Genomic DNA, 17,041 nt, shown 5'->3' on the forward strand with positions numbered 1-17,041 from the left:
CCTGGGGTCCTTTCAGCGGTATTAAACCGGTAACGTTGGACTATCGTGGATGGAGTTGGGTTAAAACGTTGCCCCACTAAGTTCACAAGTTCATCAAACGTTTTGGTGTCCGGCGCAGCTGGGTACGTAAGGCCCCTAATCACTCCAAACGTATGCGGGCCGCAGGCAGTGAGCAATATGACCACCTGGCGCTCGTTTTCGGTGATGTTGTTTGCCCGGAAATAGTAACGCATCCTTTGTGCGTACTGGTTCCAGCTTTCCAGCGCAGCATCAAAAACATCCAAACGTCCATACAGAGGCATGGTGTGATAGAAAACAACTTCCAACCTGTATCCAACAAAAATCCAGGGAAGTGGCTTCAGCAGTGTAGACAGCTATTCACTTTAACCCTCGTCGCCAGTTTTGTGAGGGCCACGAAGAATCCAGCACGAGTTTTCAGGATACAAAGAAATAACATTTATTTACAAATTAACATATATATATACAACAGCAACAACTTCTCTTACTGCCAACACCTCTCTCCCTGGTTCCAAACTGGCCAGCTCTATTTATGCAGGGAGTCTGCTAATGATTTCTCCGCCCCCTCATCGGGGATGCTCATACTCCCACAGGATTGTGGGATTGTCATAAGTCCCCAGCCAATGGTAAGCAGGCAGGTTATAACAAAAAGCTGCTAGTTTTGTGCTGGTTCACTGCTAGATTTGTTATGAAAAACTGTTTATATGTGTTTATTTGATGCATTATGCTTATTTGAGACTTGGGTAAGTGGAATGGGATCCGAGTAGATTTTATTGTTTGAGTTAAAATTAAGATAGCAGTTATGGGCTATTGTGCCACTGTTTTGGCTAGCATTGTTAATAGGGTAATTGTAAGCTATTTTCGTGTGTGATCATAGAATACCTCTAGTGCTGAAGGGGCCATCCAGCCCATCAAGTCTTCAGCCTCCAGCCTATTCCCATAACCCATGTAACCCCATCTAACCTTTTGGATGCTGGGGGGAATTTAGTATTGCCAATTCTCCTTACCTGCACATCTTTGGACTGTGGGAGGAAACTGGAGCACTCGGAAGAAACTCCCGCTGTCACAGGGAGAAAGTGAAAACTCCATACAGACAGTCATCTGAAGCCGGAATTAAACCCGAGTCCCTGGAGCTATGAGGAAGCAATGCTAACCACAGTGCTACCGTGCCGCCCCTGAAACCCAACTCTGGTGGGACTTGAACCCACAATCTTTGAATGCCTTTTGAACCATTGACTAGAAGCCTAATGCGCTATCCACTGTGCCACAGAGCCACTGATATTAAGGATATTTTATTACTGTGTTAGTAATAACGTTTGTTTTAATGTACCATATCCTACTTTTGCGTGAAACCAATCCTGGAGTGAGAAATCCTTTCTCCTCAGTTTTGTAAACTTAAAATAAAATATTGGGAATCCTGTCCAGTATCCTCACCACTGTTGGGATCTGGTCCAGGATCGTAATCCAAGATGTTGAGGTCAACTGGCTGTACAGGGCACCAACAAGACTAAAAAAAGGAGAGTGGGTGGGTGAAAGGAATAAATAAATAGTGAACAGATTTGGCAATCCTGTATGTTAGAAATCCGTAGATTGTCAGAGGAAGTGGAGTTTGAGTTTGATAAGAGTTACAGTTTCAACGTCTTGAGCAAAATGAATTGAAATAGATATCACAGTGAGTCCTGGTTTACATTATGCATTCACAGAGAGATAAATAGGCAACACAGCACAAATGAAAATCAAGAAAAAGAAAAACACAAATAAATTAGAAATAATCAGTGTTTTCAATAAAATAAAGATGGGAAAGATTATGAAGGAGATTGAAAGTTAACGGTGAAATCAGAGCAGCTAACACTATGCTTTCCAGGAGTGCAAGAAAAATGCGAGATGAGCCTCACCAGATATGGTTAAGAGTAAGCAAAGTAAATAACAATTATGGAATGAATGAGGCAACCAAACTTCTTGCAATCAGCTTTAGGAGATGTAAGAAGGTGACTTCTGATTTGTAAAGACAGCAAGGCAAATTATCAAGAGATGTAGAAAAACTACGGTGTTGTTCACCCCTTTACTGGTTATGCAATAAGTTCATTGTTGTAATTCAACTTCTTAAAATCTTTTAAATATCCTGAGTATCTTCTCACCTTAAATAATTTTAAAATTGAAATTAATTTGCATTGTTTAGTACACCTACTTGAGCACTTCAAATTGTTGCTTTCAGATCCAACACTTTGCTCTTTGAATTGAATTTACTTATTGGTTTGACTGTACTAAGTATCAGGTTAATTTCTGTCCATATAACAATTTAATCACAGGCCATAGTATTCAAATTGTTTTCTTTTTAATTACCCTAATTTCACACCTGATGCAATCCTTATTATTTTTAAATGAATAATCTTCTATCGAATATAATGCAATTACTATTTCTTAAATTTTTAAGTCTACATTTGGGGACAATACCTTTTCCTGAATGCTGTCGACTTCTTTCATCAAGCGCTGTATGTTCTTTAACATCTGATAAGCCATATCTATCCAACACGAGTCCCACAATAATTTGAGATAATGCTTTGATAGCGTCTGGACTAAGTTGTAATTGGTCGGCAGGTGATATTTTTGATCCTGGTTTTGTATCTTTGCCTTTACGTTTTGATTCTTTTTCTGTTAATTGTTTCATCTCTTTGTCTGTTAGTTTCTTTGTGTCTTTCTCAGTTTGTTTTTTGGTGTCCTTCTCGGTTTCTTTCTTTGTGTCTGCCTCAGTTTGTTTCTTTGCCTCCTTCTCTGCCTGTTCCTTCGCCTTCTTCTCTGCCTGTTCCTTCGCCTTCTTCTCTGCCTGTTCCTTCGCCTTCTTCTCTGCCTGTTCCTTCCCCTCCTTCTCCGCTTGTTCCTTTGCCTCCTTCTGCGCCTTTTCCTTTGCCTCCTTCTGCGCCTTTTCCTTTGCCTCCTTCTCTGCCTTTTCCTTTGCCTCCTTCTCTGCCTTTTCCTTTGCCTCCTTCTCCGCCTTTTCCTTTGCCTCCTTCTCCGCCTGTTCCTTTGCCTCCTTCTCTGCTCGTTGCTTTGCCTCCTGCTCTGCTTGCTGCTTTGCCTCCTGCTCTGCTTGCTGCTTTGCCTCCTGCTCTGCTTGCTGCTTTGCCTCCTGCTCTGCTTGCGGCTTTGGCTCCTGCTCTGCTTGCTGCTTTGTCTCCTGCTCTGCTTGCTGCTTTGCCTCCTCCTCCGCTTGTTGCTTTGTCTCCTGCTCTGCTTGCTGCTTTGTCTCCTGCTCTGCTTGCTGCTTTGTCTCCTGCTCTGCTTGCTGCTTTGCCTCCTCCTCCGCTCGTTGCTTTGTCTCATTCTCTGCTTGGTCCTTTGCCTTCTTCTCGGCTTGTTCCTTTGCTGGCTTCTCGGCTTGTTCCTTTGCTGGCTTCTCGGCTTGTTCCTTTGCAGCCTTCGCCTGTTCCTTGGCCTCCTTCTCTGCTGGTTTCATGTCTTTGCCTGGCTGTTGCCTTGAGCCAACTGTTTGCTGCTTTTTGTCTCTACCTTTGTGTTGTTTCGTTTGTACTTTTTTCTCCCTGCGACGGCATCTTTTTGGTATGGTTTGTGTATCTTTTTGAAGTCTTTCGGCAAAAAGATCAACAGTAGAAGTTTCTTCAGATTTCTTGAACAATTTCTCTAACAAGGTCCCTTCAGGAATGTCTTTTGGTTTGTAATCAAGTTCCTGCTCATTGAGATCATGTTGGATGGGCAACTTGGAATCCCTCCTGACTGCACCTGTAAGTTTTTGCTGCGAGACAGGCATTTGTCGCCCTGGTGGACCTTTGGCAGATGGAATGTCACCATCTTCCATTTGTGGATAAATTACCATTCCAGGGATATTCACAGCTGGGAGCTTTTCCGCTGGCTTTTTATGAGTTGCACTCAGTTTAGATTTTCCATCTGAAATCCCCATAGGCTTTGCTTTCTTCTCCAATTTTAATTTAGTGAATTCATCAGCTGTTTTCCCACTAAGGGATTGCAAAATAGCAGCAAGTATTTCATCCATTAAAATAGCTTCTTTTAGGAGAGACATATCAGTTCCAGTTTTAAGTCTTGCAACAGCTTTTCTTTTTACTTCATTGTGTATTGCTTTAAGTATACTAATTACAATGTCCTTGGCTTGCACACTGAAATCTATTTCTGGGTTTTCACTTGGTAATTCGGGAGGATCAGCACATGGAACTGGCATCATCTTAGATGATGTGACAGTCTCAATCCTTGTTGAGACATATTTATTCATGTCATCAATAATACTGAATATTGCGCATTGTAATTCTGAAGTATCTTCAGATAATTCTGATGCAGCGTTCAGACAGATTTCATGTGTATATGTTCCAGAAGACTCTTGTTCGATGTTAATAAGGTCAAGATCACATTTATCACTTTTCGCTTTCATCTCAGATTTTTGTTCATTTTTATTGGCTATGTCATCTTTATTATGTAAACATGAAGTGGCAGGTTGGTATTTTAAAATGGCAGAAATGACTTCTTTTGATAGAGTACAACGTAGTTTCTGAAGAATATAATTTGCAATATCTGTGGCAAGACAATGGACTTTGCAATTAAAAATTAATTTCCTGGAATTTTCAGATGCTTTTTGAGTACTGGGGAAACCAGTGAGGATATATATAAGATCAGGGTTGTCAGCAGTTAATTTCTCTAGACTTGCCCTCAAAACCTTTTCAGCGGCTGGAAGTATTTGTGCCCTGGAAACGCCAAGAACATCCTTACTAACCTCGTCTGTCTTTTCCAGAGGTTTACATAAGATTTCTGACAGATAGCTTAGTGAGGGGAGTAGTTTCATAGGTGCACTGAATGGATCTTCATTAACTGACGTAATAAAATCATTGACAATTTCATCAGCCATGTCACTGGCCTCTGAAGGAGAAGCCTGATCATCAGAAGACATCATTTGCTCATCAAAACTTTGGCTTTCTAAGTCAGCTTGCCTCTGCACGGCTATTTGACTTTCAGTTAAATCCCGGCTTTCACCAGCATCTCGGTCCCTGGCAGCATCTGAGCCTTCAGTTTGACTTTTTACGGCATCTTGGCTTTCAGAAGATTTGTCAATATCTTGGTCTTTGGTGGCAGCTTGGCCTTCAATGGCTCCTGAGATTTTATCAGAATCTTGGGTCTTGACACCACCTTCAGTCTCAGAAAAATCTTCACATTCAGTGGAGTAACTTCCACCAGATTCCTGGCTTTCACCAGATTCCTGGCTTTCACCAGATTCTTGGCCTTCAGTAACATTTTCAACTTCAATAATATCTTCACTTTCATCAATGTCTTGGCTTTCACCAACAACTTGGCTTTCACCAACATCTTGGCTTTCACCAACATCTTGGCTTTCATCAACATCTTGGCTTTCACCAACATCTTGGCTTTCACCAACATCTTGGCTTTCACCAAAACCTTGGCTTTCAGCAATGGATTGACTTTTACTGATGTTTTCACTTGCACCAGCATCCTGACTTTCAGCAACGTCTTGACTTTCACCAATATCTAGGCTTATACCAATGGCTTGGCTGTCATCAATGTCTTTGCTTTCACCAACGTCTTGACTTTCAGTTTCAACTTCCTCATCAACAACTTCAATTACTTCAGTCTCAACTTCTTTTTCAGCAACTTCAACTTTTTCACGTTTTCCCTCCTCTTCAGAACTTTCAACAAGATCAGTTTCGGCTCCTTTATCGGCATAATTGATCATATCAGTTTCAACTTCTTTTTCAGACACTTCAATCAATTCAGTTTCAGCTCCCTTTTCAGCACTAGTAAGCATGTCAGTTTCAACTTCCTTTTCAGCATATTGCTTTTTGAGAGCAATTTGACTTTCTGTGAGATCTTGACTTTCAGAACGATGTTGGCGGTCAGTGGTTCGTTGGCGGTCAGCGTGATCTAGTGCAATTTCTTCATATTTCTGAATTGCTGGTAAGATGGTATTGGTCAATAATGCCACTACAAATGTTATTATATTCTGAATTAAGTTGTTGAGTTCTTCCAAAGTCACCTGTGCAAATAAAGGAAGACCATTTTAATGATTAAATATTGGTTTCAGTTTATTTCAAAAGACAGAAAATAAATGCCGAAGGAGGTTATTTATTTGGGCCAGCTGAGAAAGAGCTATTCATGGAATTCCACTTTCCAATCTTTGATCTACAGCCTATTAGGTTATAGCACTTCAAGTGCACATCAAAGTATTTTTAAATGAACTGAGGGTTTCTACCTCAACCATCCTTTCAGTGAGTTCCAGACCCCTACCAATCTCTCTTCACCTCTCTTCAGCTGTCCTCTAATTCTTCTGCCAATTATGTTAACCTTATGCTACCTAGATATTGACCTCTCAGTTAAGAGATACAAGTTCTTACTATTCACTTTATCCAGGCCCCTCGTGATTTTATGCACCATAATTAAATTTCTCGAATCCAAAGAAAACAATCACAGCCTATCAATGGCTAAAATTCTCTATTCCTGCCAATATTCTCGTAAAACTCCTCTATCATTTCTATGTTGAAACAGGAGTTATGTATGTATGTATAAAATTCATAAATAATCCATTATTTTATGAGTTAGTCATTCACACTTTTCAACACAGGCATACATATTATAAGAATTTTGTTTAATGATTCAGTAGTAAATCATACGGTCCTGCACTGCTACGTCATAGGATCATGGCTAATTTTCTATTTTGACTTTAATTTTCTGCCTTATGTCCATATCCCTTGATTCTCTTAGTGTCAAAATTCTATCAATCTCAGTTTTTAAATGTACTCAATAGCTGAGCGTCCACATCCCTTTGGAATTGAGAATTCTAAAGAATCAGAAGTCACCGTGTAGAAATTTTTCATCATCTCAGTTTTAAATGACCAACCCCGTATGCCTAATTGTAGGCTCTCCAGCCAGGGGATTAGGCCTCTCAGCATCAACCCTGTCAAACCATCCATCTTGTCAAACTGTCAAAGAATTTTAAACATTTTTATGAGATCAGCTCTCTTCTTTAAATTCCACAGCAAACAGGCCCATTTTACTCAATCTCTCCACGTAAGAAAATCCTCTTAACCCAGAAATCATTCTCCTGAACCTTCATTTCATCCTCTTTAAGGTAAGCGTATTCTTCCCTAGATGAGGAGACTATTTGTATTCGGCAGAGTGTGACAGAGGGTGGGAAAAGCAATGTTGTAGCCGCCAGCTCCAATGGTATCTATATCATTGGGAATATAGCAAAAAACATGTCACGCTGGCAAAGAGGGCTCTGATTCAAGCATCTAGCCCAAAAACAGGGCATGGGCAGGGAACTACGGTTGGCAAAATCATCTAAACCAATAAGAGAGAAATGCTGAAAGCTGGCCCAAAGCTAACTCAGCGAAGCATTAATGAATCTCAACAGGGGGAACCTAACCTCAAAAGCTATGAGGAAAAGCAGTTGCAATGGATACAGTTACTGCATGGTGGTCGTGGTGGTGGCAATGTAATTGTTTTCACTGAGTATATAAAATATTTGGGTCAAAAAGTATTAATTTTACAATTCAAAAATGGAACATGGCAGGCAAATTCAGCTCTGAAATGGCTTTGGAGTGGTGGGCCAAGCAGATATATTCCCTGAAGCTTAAGAGAATGTGGAACAGCGAACAGATGCAAACCATCATTTTAGAAGGGATGACGGCCATGGAGTAGGAGGTTGCACATTTGGTGGCTCACGCTTGTGATGGAGTTTTTGCACCTTTTCTCCCGATTTTTTTCAGAATTTTATTGGAATAATCGGTGGAAGGTGAGACAGTGGGGAGAGATTCACCACCAGTACATGGAGCAGTGGACTAAAAGTGGCCTTACAAGGAGACATAGTCGAGTAAAGAAGGCTCATGCAGGACCGGCAACACAGGAAAGCATGGCGGAGTCGCAGGATCCTGGTGCAGTGGCACAGTGGTCGGCGGTACAGCTGGTGAAGTTCATTGAGGAGAGTTTCGCCAAGTTAAAGAATGAGACGCTAGACCCGATTAAGACATTGATTGATCGGGTGGAACAGGGGCTAGAAGCCCACGGATGGGTGACCAGAAGGTGGAGGAAAACGTGTCCGAGCACGAGACTATCTAACTGCGTTAGAGGCCGAGATGGGACTGATGAAGGACCACCAGAAGGGACTGCAGGAGAAGGTGGAGGATTTGGAGAACAGGTCCAGGCGACAGAACCTGAGGATCGTAGGCTTCCCGAAGGGCAATGGGGGTTCGGATGTGAAGGCATTTGTGGCAAATGTGCTGGAAAAGGTGATGGGAGAGGGGACGTTTACTCAAACTTTGGAGGTGGATAGAGCGCATAGAGCGCTTGTGAAGAAGCCGCGAGTGAACGAACCATCGAGGGCGATGGTGGTGCGGATGCACTGGTTCCTGGACAAAGAACAGATTATGCGATGGGCCAAGCAGATAGGGAGCTGCAAGTGAGAGAACTGTGAGTTGCACACCTACCAGGACCTGGGCGAGGAACTGGCCAAAAGGCGAGCCGGTTTTAAGAGGGCAAAATCGTCCCTCTTCAAGAAAAAGGTGAAGTTCGGGATGTTATATCCAGCGCGTCTGTGGGTCACTTTTAAGGGCCAGGAACTTTACTTTGAATCGCCGGACGAAGCGATGAACTTTATCAAGGTCAAAGGGCTGGCAGGGATCAAAGGACACTGAACTTTTGGGGAGGGCATTGCAGGGTCAATTTGGTTTAAAGTTATTTATGTGAGGTTCTCGATATGCAGTGCTCTCTGCAATAAGGGATTATTCTTGGTTTTCTTTTTTGCCCCTTCCTTTTTCTTTGGTTTTCGTTTTGTTAAGATGTTTGAGCAGTTGCTCAGAAATGTAATTTAACTCTGTTCTGGTGGGTGATGGGGGGAGAGATTTTTTTCTACTGTTTGTTTACTGGGTACTACGATGTTCTGAATATGTATGTCCGAGCCGGCTGGGGGGGGGGGCAGCGGAGGAGGAGGGAGAACAATAGGGAGATGGGCAGCACGGTAGCACAAGTGGATAGCACTCTTGCTTCACAGCGCCAGGGTCCCAGGTTCGATTCCCCGCTGGGTCACTGTCTGTGTGGAGTCTGTACGTTCTCCCCGTGTCTGTGTGGGTTTCCTCCTGATGCTCCGGTTTCCTCCCACAGTCCAAAGATGTGCAGGTTAGGTGGATTGGCCATGATAAAATTGCCCTTAGTGACCATAAAAGGTTATGGGGATAGGGTGGAAGTGAGAGCTCAAGTGGGTCGGTGCAGACGCCATGGGCCGAATGGCCTCCTTCTGCACTGTATGTTCTATCTTCCATGGGGTGCCATCTATCTGGCGCCATGGGCGGGAGCTACCAGGCTAGCTATGTGAGCTAGTTCACGGAAGCAGAGTGGGGGGGTGAGCAGGTGATAAGCTTGTTATGGGGGGGGGGTTGGGATTATGGTGCTGCTAATGGGGGGGGGGGGGGGGAGAGGAAATGTTGCTCGGGGACAAAAGGAAGGTCAACGACGACGGATGCCCGAGGGCGGTCCTGAGGAGGCGAGGATCGCGAGCTGGAGGCTAGCCTAAGAAGGGTGATGGCGGGCGGGGGGTGCCCGCCAACTAGGCTGATCACCTGGAACGTCAGATGGCTAAATGGGCCGGTTAAGAGGGCTTGCGTGTTTGCGTATCTGAGCGGACTGAAGGCAGATGTGGAAATGTTACAAGAGCCGCACCTGAAGGTTATAGACTAGACCAGACTGAGGAAGGGATGGGTTGGCCAAGTATTTAATTCAGGGCTGGATTTTAAGACCAGGGGGATCGTGATCCTGATCAACAAACGGGTTGCATTCGAGGCAGGGAGAATTGTGTTGGATGCGGGGGGCAGGTACATTATGGTGAGTGGGAAGCTTGAGGGGATGCGGTTGGTACTTGTGAATATATATGCACCAAATTGGGACGATGTGGAATTTTTGAGGCGGGGTTAGGTAAGATCCCGGACCTAGAGTCACATAAGCTGATCATGGCAGGAGATTTTAATACGGTCATTGACCCAGGGTTGGACCAGTCAAAATCTAGGACACGGAGGGTGCCAGCCGTAGCGAAGGAACTGAAGGGGTTCATAGAACTGATGGGATAGATCCATGGAGGTTTGGACAGCCAATAGTGAAGAAGTTTTCTTTTTTCTCCCATGTGCACAAAGTATATTCTCGGATTGACTTTTTTATCCTGAGCAGGCGTTACTGGCGGGGGTGGTTGATATTGAGTATTTGGCGATAGCCGTGTCGGGCCATGCCCCACCGATTTACAGGTGACTAAGAAGAGAGGGCAGTGCCTGCAATGGAGGTTGGATGTGGGACTATTAGCAGATGAGGGGGTGTGCGGTCGGGTGCGCAAGTCCATCCAGAACTACTTGGAAATAAATGACACGGGGGAAGTCTCGGCAGCAACGGTGTGGGAAGCTCTGAAGACAGTGGTTAGGGGGGAGTTAATCTCGATACGGGCCCATAGAGAAAAGATGGAATGAGCAGAGATGGATAGGCTGGTTGGAGAAATATTCCAAGTGGATAGGAGATATTCGGAGGCCCCGGAGTGGGGTTGCTGATAGGGAGAGTAAAGGACAGAAATGAGAATGCGGTCTTGGACCAAGTGGGGGTGAATGGGCTGTTTAAGGAGTTTTATAGCAAGCTATATGAGTCGGAACCCCCGGTGGGTTGGAGGGATGAGGCAGTACCTGGGTCAGTTGAAGATTCCGAAGGTGGAGGAAGGACTGGTAGAAGAGTTGGGGGCCCCAACTGAAATTGAGGAAATAATGGAGGCGCTGGAGGTCATGCAGTCGGGCAAGGCCCGGGACCGGAAGGTACCCAGTAGAATTTTACAAGAAGTTCTCGGAGATACTGGGCTCGCTGCTATTGAGGGCATTTAATGAGACAAGGGAGCAGGGTGTCTTTCCTCCAACAATGTCGCCGCAGGCCTCGATCTCATTGATTCTGAAATGGGAGAAGGACCCTGAATTATGCGGGTCATATAGGCCAATCTCCCTATTGAATGTGGACGCCAAACTGCTGACTAAAATATTGGCCACAAGGATAGATGTTCCGGAGGTGATAGGGGAGGACCAGACGGGTTTTGTGAAGGGCAGGCAACTTACGGCCAATGTTACAAGGCTCCTAAACGTTATTATGATGTCCTCAGAGGTGGGGGGAGATGGAGGTGGTTGTTGTGATGGACGAGAAGGCCTTTGACCGGGTGGAGTGGAATTATATGTGGGAGGTGTTAGGAAGGTTCAGGTTTGGACAGGGCTTCATTGATTGGGTGTGGTTGCTATATCAGGCACCAGTAGCAAGCGTGCGAACAAATCGGCTGATGTCGGGCTATTTTAAGCTGCAAGGATGTCCCCTCTCCCTGCTGTTGTTTGTTCTGGCCATAGAGCCATTGGCGATGGCGTTAATAGCTTCTAGGAACTGGAACGGGCTGGTTCGGGGGGGTGGAACACCGGGTCTCGCTTTACACGGACGACCTGCTCCTGTATATTTCTGACCCGTTAGAGGAGATGGGGGAGATTATGCGGATCTTATGGAAAATCGGTCGGTTTTCGGGTATAAATTGAATATGGGGAAAAGTGAGATGTTCGCGATCCAGTCGAGGGGGCTGGAGAGGAGACTGCGAGAGCTGCCGTTTAGAGTGGTGGGAAAGAGTTTTCGCTATCTGGGAATCCACGTGGTACAGGAATGGGAGACATTGCACAAGCTGAACTTGTCCCGGCGTGCAGAGCAAATGAAGGAGGACTTTAGGAGATGGGACATGCTCCCGCTATCAATGGTGGGGAGGGTTCAGACCTTGAAAATGACGGTCCTCCCCAGATTTCTGTTCGTTTTTCAATGCCTTTTGCACTCTTTTTTCCGAGGAGCTTTTTTAAACGGGTAAATAGGGTGATTTTGGGCTTTGTGTGGGCGGGTAGAATCCCGCTACTGGGCGGCAAATATAGCAATGAATAGGAAGTGGGTAGTTGGGGGGGAGGGTCGGTGTGGGAGCATGTAGAGGCAGCATCATGCAAGGACACAAGTCTGAGACCTCTGCCGTTCTCGCCGACCCAATACTCCACAAGCACTGTGTTGGTGGCGGCCCTGGAAGTCTGGGGGCAGTGGAGGAAATATAGGAGAGTGGAGGGAGCACCGTTCTGGACCCAGATTTACAATAACCATTGTACTGGGATGGCTGGATGGAGGGTTTCGGGGATGACAGAGAGCAGGGAACAAGAGGATGGGAGATTTATTTATAGATGGAAGCTTCCCCTGTTTGAAGGATTTGGAGGAGAAATTTGAATTGCCAGCAGGAAATGGGTTAAGGTATCTGCAGGTACGAGATTTTTTGAGAAGGCAGGTTCCAATCTTTCCGCTCCTGCCACCACGGGGGATACAGGACAGGGTAGTTTCCAGAATGGGGGTGGAAGAGGGGAAGGTATCGGATAACTACAAAGCACTTATGGAGTCGGAGGAAAGTCAGATAGAGGAGCTAAAGGGCAAGTGGGAAGGTGAGCTAGGGGGAGAGATAGAGGCAGGTTTGTGGGCGGATGCCTTAGGCAGAATTAACACATCCTCATCGTGTGCCAGCTCAGCCTGATACAATTTAAGGTAGTCCACCGGGCACACATGACGGTGGCCCGGATGAGCAAGGTTTTTGGGATAGAGGACAGGTGTGTGAGGGAGAGCCAGCAAATCATGTCCACATGTTTTGGGTATGCCCGAAGCTTAGAGGATTTTGGCAAGGTTTCACTGATGTCATGTCCAAGGTACTTAAAACAAGGGTGGTGCCGAGTCCAGAGGTGGCAATCTTTGGAGTGTCGGAAGAACCGGGAGTCCAGGGTACGAGAGAGGATGACGTTTTGGCTTTTGCCTCCCTGGTAGCCCGGAGACGGATACTGCTAATGTGGAGGGACTCAAAGCCCCCAAAATCATAGATCTGGGTTAGCTTCATGGCTAGGTTTCTCAGTCTTGAGAAAATAAAGTTCGCCCTTAGAGGATCCATGTTAGGGTTCGTCCGGAGGTGGCAGCCATTTGTCGACTTTTTCGGGGAAAATTAAATGTCAGCAAGAGGCAGAAATCTGTGGGGTGGGGGGGGGGGGGGGGGTTCGACTATTGCTTCTTTGTTGGGGGTGTGAGGAAAGTGTCAGGGAGGGAAATATTTTATATACTATGTTTATGCTGTTATTGTTATCATTATAAAAACTATAAATACCCTAATAAAATGATTTTTTTTTTAAAAGAAGGGATGATAAAATTACATGCTTTTATGAATAAAAAGTTTGATTGAGATGAATGTCACAATTCAGAAATCTTTATTACAATGTTTATTACCATCAGCAACTACAAAAGATATGGACATAATTAAAATGGAAGTAATACAGGCAGGAAGTATTAATTTTAATGAGACGTAGATATTGGCTGTTAGCACCAGCATAATTTGGTAAAATCATGCAACAGCATCAAATTCACTATCTATATACCTTTGGTTTTGTGGGACCTTTCACCTTTGATTTCTCTGTAAGCACTACTGAGCGACCTTCAGGGAGTATTGCACATTCACCTAGAAAGAAACAATTGTCAAGCTTTTAATTGAATTGAGACATTTGAGAGAATTATTTTCTGGAATGGAGTTTTTGGATAAGCCAGAAATGATGATAGAGTCAGAGAGTCTTACAGCACAGAAAAGGCTCTTTGGCTCACCTAGTCTGTGCTGGTTAAAAACAACCACCTAACCATTCTAATCCCATTTGCCAGCACTATGCTCATAGCTTTGTATGCCTTGGGATCGCAACTGCACATCTAAATACTTTGTAAATGATATGAGGGTCTCTGTCTCCACCACCCTTTCAGGCAGCTAATTCCACACTCCCACCACCCTCTGGGTAAAAAGGTTCCCCTCATGTCCCCTCTAAACCTCCTGCCCCTTACGTGAAATCTATGCCCATGGTCATTGATCCATCCATCAAGGAGAAATATTTCTTCCTGTCTACGCCCCTCATAATTTTATACATCTCAATCATGTTCCCTCTCAGTCACCTCTGTTCCAAGGAAAACTCTCCAGCCCAGGCAACATCCAGATAAATCTCCTCTGCACCCTTTCAAGTGCTATCACATCTCTCCGATACTGTAGATTCCAGAACTGCACACAATACCTGAGCTGTGGCCTAACTAACGTTTTATACAGTTCCAGCATAACCTCCCTGCTCTTAAATCACTATGCCTCAGCTAATAAAGGCAAGTATACATCTGCCTTCTTAACCACTGTATCCACCTGCTCTGCTCTCTTAAGGGATGGGCATTCATGCACACGAAGGACCCTCAGATGTTTGGTGTTTCCCTTGCCTTGTTTGTTCTACCCAAGTGCATTATCTCACATTTCTCCGTTTGTCACTGATCAACCCATCTGACCAACCCGTCTATATCCTCTTGTAATTGAAGACTATCCTCTTCACTATGTACCACCCCACCAATTTTCATATTACCTGCAAAGTTAGTGATCAACACTCCTACATTCATATCTAAATCATTTATATAAATCACAAACATCAAGGGCCCCAACACTGATCCATGTGGGACCCCACTGGACACAGGCTTCCAGTCAGAAAAACACCCCTTGACCATCACCCTCTGCTTCCTTCCACTCAACCAATTCTGGATCCAATTTGCCAAGTTCCATGGATCTCATGGGCTCTTAGCTTCTCTATCAGTCTCCTATATGGGACCTATTCAAAAGCCTTGTTGAAGTCATGCAGTCAGAGCCTTCATCGACCAGCTGGCAGATGTGTTCGAGGACAACTTCAACCTGTCCCTACTCCACTCCGAAGTCCCCACCTGCTTCAAGAAGACCACCACCATACTGGTGCCAAAGAAGAAGCAGGCAACGTGCCTCAATGACTACCATCCAGTGGCCCTGACATCAATTATAATGAAGTGTTTCGAGAGGTTGGTCATGAAGCACATCAACTCCAAACTCCCAGGGTGCCTTGATCCCGTGCAATTCGCATACGCTGTAATTGGTCCACAGCAGACACCATCTCCCAGAAGTCGATAACAATCTCCTTCGATTTGTTGACATTGAGGGAGAGATTATTGTTGTCGCACCAGTTCACCAGATTCTCTATCTCATTCCTGTACTCTTTCACCTATGGGAGCGGGCCGGTTGCATTGCAAACTGTTTGGTGCCTGGCGTTGTTCTCGTTTTTGACCTCACCCGCTATCACCGGCCTCGTTACACTTGAGTGAGAGCGTAATGTGGCTGGAGAATCACACCCATAGTCAAGGGGAGCAACAGGGTTAGGAGGAGAGACCCAATCAATGTGGGTGACCCACCAGACCTAGGATTCATCATCAAAGTGTGTCCTATTTACAAATTAATGTGAGTCACTGCCGGGCACACTTGCACTCGTTTCAAGATCTTTTATCTCACATATGCCACATTCTTCAGGAAGACCTGATACTACATGGGATTTGGGGCTTTGGTCTGCCGGTGGCTTTGAAGGTGACTGCCATGCTCAGTTTCTTCGCCTCAGGGTCTTTCCAGAGAATCTCTCAATCTGCAACACATTGATGCATAAAGGAAGTCACTGATGCCCTTTATAGGAAGGCTCATTGTTATGTCAGATTTGCTTTGGACGAAGATAGCCATGCTGCAAGATTTACCGGCATCTCAGGGTTTCCAAGAGTGCAGGGTGCAACATACTGCATCCATGTGGCTATACATACTCTATAGCAGCAGCTCCTTGTTTAAATACAAGGGCTACTATTCCATCAATGTACAACTGGTGTGTGATTGTTGGAAACACATCCTGCATGTTTGTGCGCTGTACCCTGGGAGTTTCCAATACTCCTACATCCTGAGTCAGTCCCAGGTGTCTAGGATTTTCAGGTGGCCAATACATCCGTAGGGATGGCTGTTTGAGGATAAGAGGTACCCACTAAAACATTGGCTGATTACTCTGGGGCATTCTCCATATGCTCCCTTAAAGAGCAGAACTTCTGAAAACACGATTCGGAGCGTTTCTGCATGATCGCAATCCGGCTATGCAAAGAGGGGAGCACGACTATGCAAAAAGGTGAGCCCGGCCAGAGGGTGAGCTGGAAGAGGATGAGAGTTCATTGGAAGATGGGCTGAGTTTCCGACAGCGCGGTACACGTGTGGTCTCAGCGGTCGGGAACCCACTCTAAATACCCCGCCCAACCAGCTGCCACTCACCGGGAGACCACCCAGGGCTACACCCAGAGCAGCCCCCAGTGAGCGCAGTGCAAGCCAACGGTATCCCGGCATCAGGAACGTGCACTAGGACCAGGGTGGGGGGGGTGGGGGGGGGATATGCAGGGCCAGAGCCCGCAGTGCCGACCGGGGCCATCGTTTAGCCCATGGAACCTGGTTGGGCACAAGAGAATACACTATGCTAACATGTTGGCCTTTCACCCATGAAGATAATGCTGTTTGAAGTTCGACCAGCAATGGTGGTCATCACAGCTCTGCGAGATTCCCTTCGGCCTTATGAACAGGAGCGGCTCGAAGAGCAGGTGGAAGCTGCAACAGCGGAGCGGGCAGCAGCAGAGCGAGTAGCAGCGGACCGGGCTGCAGAGGGACAGGTGGCAGCCGCACAGGCTGGAGGGTCGGCTGCCCAATAGGTTGAGGAAGGGGGAGGTGCCAATGAGACGCCGCATGAGGCCTCGTGTTTCCAGCAGCGCCTGTCATTTGAGGACTTGCTAGATCGGGTCTGCTGTCAGAGACTCTGGCTGAGCAGAGAGACAGTGCGACATATCTGCCATATGATGGCACACCTGGCACTGCGGAGGTACGGTCAACCTGAACTTCTACACAACGGGGTCCTTCCAGTTGCCAAGTGGGGACCTGCCCGGGTTCTCACAGACCTCGGTGCACATGTACATCCGCGCTGTCCCAGAGGCCCTATATGCTCAGGTGGATCAATACATCCATTTAAATGTGGACCGAGCCCACTAAGAGTCCCAGGCAGCGGTGTTTACCGCTATCGCCGGGTTCCCCGGATCCAGACGGTGATCAATGGGATGCATG

The 17,041-nt window shown here is 45.7% G+C and overlaps 1 protein-coding gene across 1 annotated transcript in view; it reads right to left on the bottom strand.

Moving 5' to 3' along the window:
• Positions 1-17,041, bottom strand: part of LOC119951471 — a 212,420-nt gene that overhangs the window by 108,229 nt on the left and 87,150 nt on the right. Inside the window, exons 10-11 of the mRNA XM_038774682.1 lie at positions 13,476-13,555; positions 2,473-6,028 (exon numbers count right to left, since the gene is read on the bottom strand). Of these exons, the coding sequence (XP_038630610.1) occupies positions 2,473-6,028; positions 13,476-13,555 (3,636 nt within the window). The remainder of the gene's footprint in view (positions 1-2,472; positions 6,029-13,475; positions 13,556-17,041) is intronic.

This window comes from Scyliorhinus canicula, chromosome 17 (genome assembly GCF_902713615.1).
Source record: "Scyliorhinus canicula chromosome 17, sScyCan1.1, whole genome shotgun sequence".
Taxonomy (NCBI): domain Eukaryota; kingdom Metazoa; phylum Chordata; class Chondrichthyes; order Carcharhiniformes; family Scyliorhinidae; genus Scyliorhinus; species Scyliorhinus canicula.